Source organism: Trichinella spiralis, assembly GCF_000181795.1.
Source record: "Trichinella spiralis strain ISS 195 chromosome Unknown Scfld4760, whole genome shotgun sequence".
Classification (NCBI taxonomy): domain Eukaryota; kingdom Metazoa; phylum Nematoda; class Enoplea; order Trichinellida; family Trichinellidae; genus Trichinella; species Trichinella spiralis.
In genome coordinates, this window is record NW_003531699.1 from 1 (window position 1) to 4,264 (window position 4,264).

Here is a 4,264-nt window from a genome sequence, read left to right on the forward strand (position 1 = left end):
CAGACATGAATTGAGTCGTCATCATGTGTGCTCATGCGCATTTCTACATTCTGACCATTACATGAAATGACCCAAAAATTGTAGCATCATCAATGCAAACCGCCATTGCTGGCTCTTTTGTTTGGCTTTTCTAAAAAAACATATTGTTCTACAATTGCTTTTCAATTATTACAAATTTACATGGTAAGGTTTGTCAATAACACAAAATTTGTTTCCTGGTTCACTAATCAACCATTGAGAGACATCACTTTCAAGAGAACTTGCGTGGCCACCGATAGTAATAGGACTCGTTACTAATTTTATATTTCTGTTCAAAATCCGACAGTCAGTTTTCAATATTTTATCTCTTGTTGTCCAAACTTTGATGCTTGTCTTTAATTTCTTCACAAGTACTTTTCGGTAAATCTCTGTAATTAGTTCTTTTTGAAATTTACATTAAATTCAGAGCAAATTGCAATAAGAGATGTGCTATTTATCCATTCAAATGCATATGATGAGTTCATTTTAAAAATGCACACCTTACAACTGTAAAAATGCATTCTGTTCATTGCGTTGATTATAACAGCGTTTTTCAAAAACATCCTATATTACTGTAAAAAAAATTCTGAAAATTTTCTTTACCGCACAAAGTGTTTCTCAGGATCAAATTATAATTATGATTTTAATTTCAGCAAACTTTTCTCTGTTTGCCGCATATGCTATTACTGTAAAATAAAAATGAATTATGAAAGCAGATTTATGTTAGTTGTGCAAAATTCTGCCAGATGTTTGTTCCTAAAATTTAGCACATGTGACTCACCATATTTTGATTTTTCACCTTTACTATATATTGTCACTTTTAATCCTGCAGCAGCTGCTGTTGAAATTTGCCGTGTCACTGTTAGCGGTGGTGTTAATCTTGATTCACCGTTAACCAATTTTTTGAGATCTGGTCGAGAATTTATCTGAGCATCTGGTATATCATTGTGATATATCAATGGAGTTGCAATTCTCAAGGCCATTGCTAGAAATTGCATGCATTTTATCATATGAAATTATTGTTCAATTATAATTGCTTCATATTTTTTTTGTATGGAATTGTAGGCATTTGTCAAATAGTTCTGTGTAAATTTAATGTTTTTTCATACAAATGAATTTACCAATTGCATCAATTTCACTTCCCTTAATTGTCAAACAGATAAACAAATGTCCTTTCTGAATTTCTGCAGGTGGAAATACATATCCTCTTAGCGCTTTCGGGAATCCTGGTACTGTATGAACAATCCATGAAGCATCATCTGCCGCATTTGGATTCATCATTAACACTCCTGAGAGATATGATAATTATAAAATTTTTCATTTCTTGTTGTAACATTTATTCTTGTTACCTTTGCTGTTTGATTTCGTTTTTACTTTGGGAATATCGGGTGGAATATTATTGTATGCAATAAATTTATTTGTATTATCTGAGGCAATGACATGTTCAAGTGCTTTAGCAAATGAATGGCCATTCGGCCCAGTAACTGCTGCGGTATCTTGCCACGCTCCTGCAGCCCCTGCAATCAATGCTTTTCCTGTATTTTGAGCTGGAGCTTTATACATCATAGCCCTATAAAGAATGAGTGTAAAGCACATGAATTCTTTTCTTAGTATGTTTGCAATTTCACATATTATGAAAAGCAATGAAAGAAACTTTCTCCATATTCGACAGATGCCTAACTAACAAAGTTTAAATTTAAATAAAAACTAGATCCATCTCCTGCTAAAATCCCTCTTCGCTCTTGTCAATTTGGAAAATCTCAATTTCTTTAACCTACCAAGGAAAGTTTATGCGACCTTCGCCATTGCTAGACGCACCAGTTTCAGCTGCTAACACCGCCAGAGTTTCCTTGCTAATTTACAGTGAAACCTGTGTAAGTCGTATGCCTGTCTAAGTTGAAAAATTCTTCAATGTCACTTGCCACAGCATATCTTTTATCACTTGCGTATTCCTGTGTAAGTAAAACCTGCGTAACTTAGAAGTCGAACGGATGCGTCATGTTGATACATTAAATTTAAACCTGTGTATTTTGAACACATTTTATCCAGGTGAACCAGATGGTATTTGTGATGTTATTGTGCGTCTATTATTCATGTGCTGTATTCTGTGTACCTGCGTTTAGGATACGGTAGTTCTGATACTATTTTTCCCTTAATCTTTTTACTGCTTATTCCTGCTACCCTTGTTATTCGACGTAAACGTTTATTGATGAATCGTTCAAAAAAACTTCGAGTTCTTAATGAACTAACCCAACTGCAGAAAAGGGACGTTTTGGAGAAACTGCGCACAGGGAAAATGTCTATGCGAGAAGTTGCGTCTGAATATGGTATTGCTTTATCAACTGTGAGCAACATAAGGAAAATGAAGCTCAAATTCTATCTCAGTTAGATGGCAGTTCGTCGAAGTCAAGACGTCGAAGAATGCGCAAAACCGTCAATGCAGAGGTAAACGAGCTCATGTTTCAGTTCTTCGTTCGCTGTCGAGCCAAACTGATACCAATAACTGGACAATTGCTTCAAACGATGGCAATCGATATTGCTAGAAGGATGGGCATAAATGATTTCCATGCCAGCAATGGTTGTCTGGAATCATTTACGCGTCGCCATAATATAAAATTTCGCACGATTTCAGGTGAAGCAGCTGCGGTGAAGCTCGACGATGAAGCTAATGTACATGAATGCACAGAAGGAACCGCTGATGAAATCGTCGAGGAGTTGTTGTCAAAGTCGAATGCCAAAGAGGTGTTATCAGAAGAAGTTGAGGACCCACTTGATGAGAAACTGACATATTCAGAAGCATAACAATGATACGAAAATTACAAAGATATTTGTTTCAAGAACACCCTGATATAGCACCAACACTTTTACAAATAGAATCTAAATTAGAAGTAATGGAAGCAGAAAAGCGCATCCGACGCAGCCGTCAATCTAGTATTTTGGATTACTTAACAGTTGATGACAAATAAAAGAGTTGCCTATTTGTTAATTTTTGATGAACTGCCTTTTTTTCGGCTAAACTTTTTAAAACCTTTCTAAGTTGAAAACCTGTCTATCTTGAACAAATTTCTCTGCACGGAGGGTGTTCAACTTACACAGGTTTCACTGTATTTAAAATTAGGAATCGCAGGCATGTGCAGAATTGAATGCATAAAGAAAATATGCTCTGCCAATAAATGATTATTCTTTCTTTATGGTAATTATGCATTTCTTATATTAAGGTGTTGAATGCTGTAAAGTAGTGATTCTCAAAGTGGGTGATATCGCCCCCTTGGGGGCAGTGGGAAGTAAAGAGACACTAGGGGGCGCGTGAACACAATATGTTTTATGTTTTGCGTTTATAATGATATTTGTTCAGCAGTTGCTTTAAGAATATTTATTAATTTTTGTGTGTTTAATGTAATATGACTCTCTGCAATCTGTCTTCTTCATCTTCTTCGCTCATAGCACTTACGACTGTTTCTTACCAACATTGAACCCAATGTAGACAGATTAGTCGCAACGCACTAAGCCCATACATCACATTAATTATTTCCTCACTATATGATTATTTTTGAAAAAAACCCTCGATTTGAATCAATAGCCTATTTAAAAATTCATCATTTTTGGCAATAATTTAGGGAGGGGGCGTTTGAAAAATATACGCCTCTTAAGGGGGCAATAGCCTGAAAATTTTTGGGAAACACTGCTGTAAAGTCTCTATTCTTTGCTCACAAACAACTCTTACTTTTAAATTTATAATGAAATTGAAACATTCGCGTTGAAGCGAAAACAACAGTGAAATTTTGATTCATACAATACCAAAAATTTACATGGTAAGGTTTGTAAATTTGTTTCCTAGTTCACTAATTAATCATTGAGAGACATCGCTTTCAAGAAAACTTGCATGACCATTGACAACAATGGGACTTGTTACTAATTTTATATTTCTCCCCAAAATCTGACAATCACTTTTTAATGTTTTTCAATGTTTCAAAGTTTTATTTCTTGCTGCCCAAACTTTGATGTTTGTCTTTAATTTCTTCCAAATTACTCTTCGATAAACCTTTGCAATTTGTTTCTTTGAAATTTACTTGAAATTATATGCAGTATTTTTGTGTATGCGTTCAGTTGTAGGGGCATTATATACTTCAGTTTTTCTCTCGAACTGCCTTGCTTTGTGCTTGATTCAAATTAAATATAATTTGGCATTTCTTTTATAAAATTATTGATTTACAGTATAACATTTTTGCAAATTTTTCATGGGGAA

At 34.6% G+C, this 4,264-nt stretch overlaps 2 protein-coding genes across 2 annotated transcripts; one reads left to right on the forward strand and one right to left on the reverse strand.

The window, feature by feature from the left end:
* Positions 1 to 55: 55 nt before the first annotated feature.
* Tsp_12537 (deoxyribonuclease II superfamily) lies at positions 56 to 1,581 on the reverse strand (the record flags this gene model as incomplete). Its single annotated transcript, XM_003367149.1, has 5 exons — positions 1,368 to 1,581; positions 1,140 to 1,307; positions 800 to 1,003; positions 181 to 407; positions 56 to 130 (listed from the first exon to the last, which is right to left on the reverse strand). Coding segments are annotated over exons 1-5 (888 nt in total), but the record flags the coding sequence as incomplete, so codon positions are not given.
* Positions 1,582 to 2,009: 428 nt separating this feature from the next.
* Tsp_12538 (centromere binding protein B, DNA binding) lies at positions 2,010 to 2,820 on the forward strand. Its single transcript, XM_003367150.1, has 3 exons — positions 2,010 to 2,079; positions 2,142 to 2,362; positions 2,404 to 2,820. Exons 1-3 carry the CDS (start codon positions 2,010 to 2,012, stop codon positions 2,818 to 2,820), a joined length of 708 nt encoding a protein of 235 aa, XP_003367198.1.
* Positions 2,821 to 4,264: the final 1,444 nt, after the last annotated feature.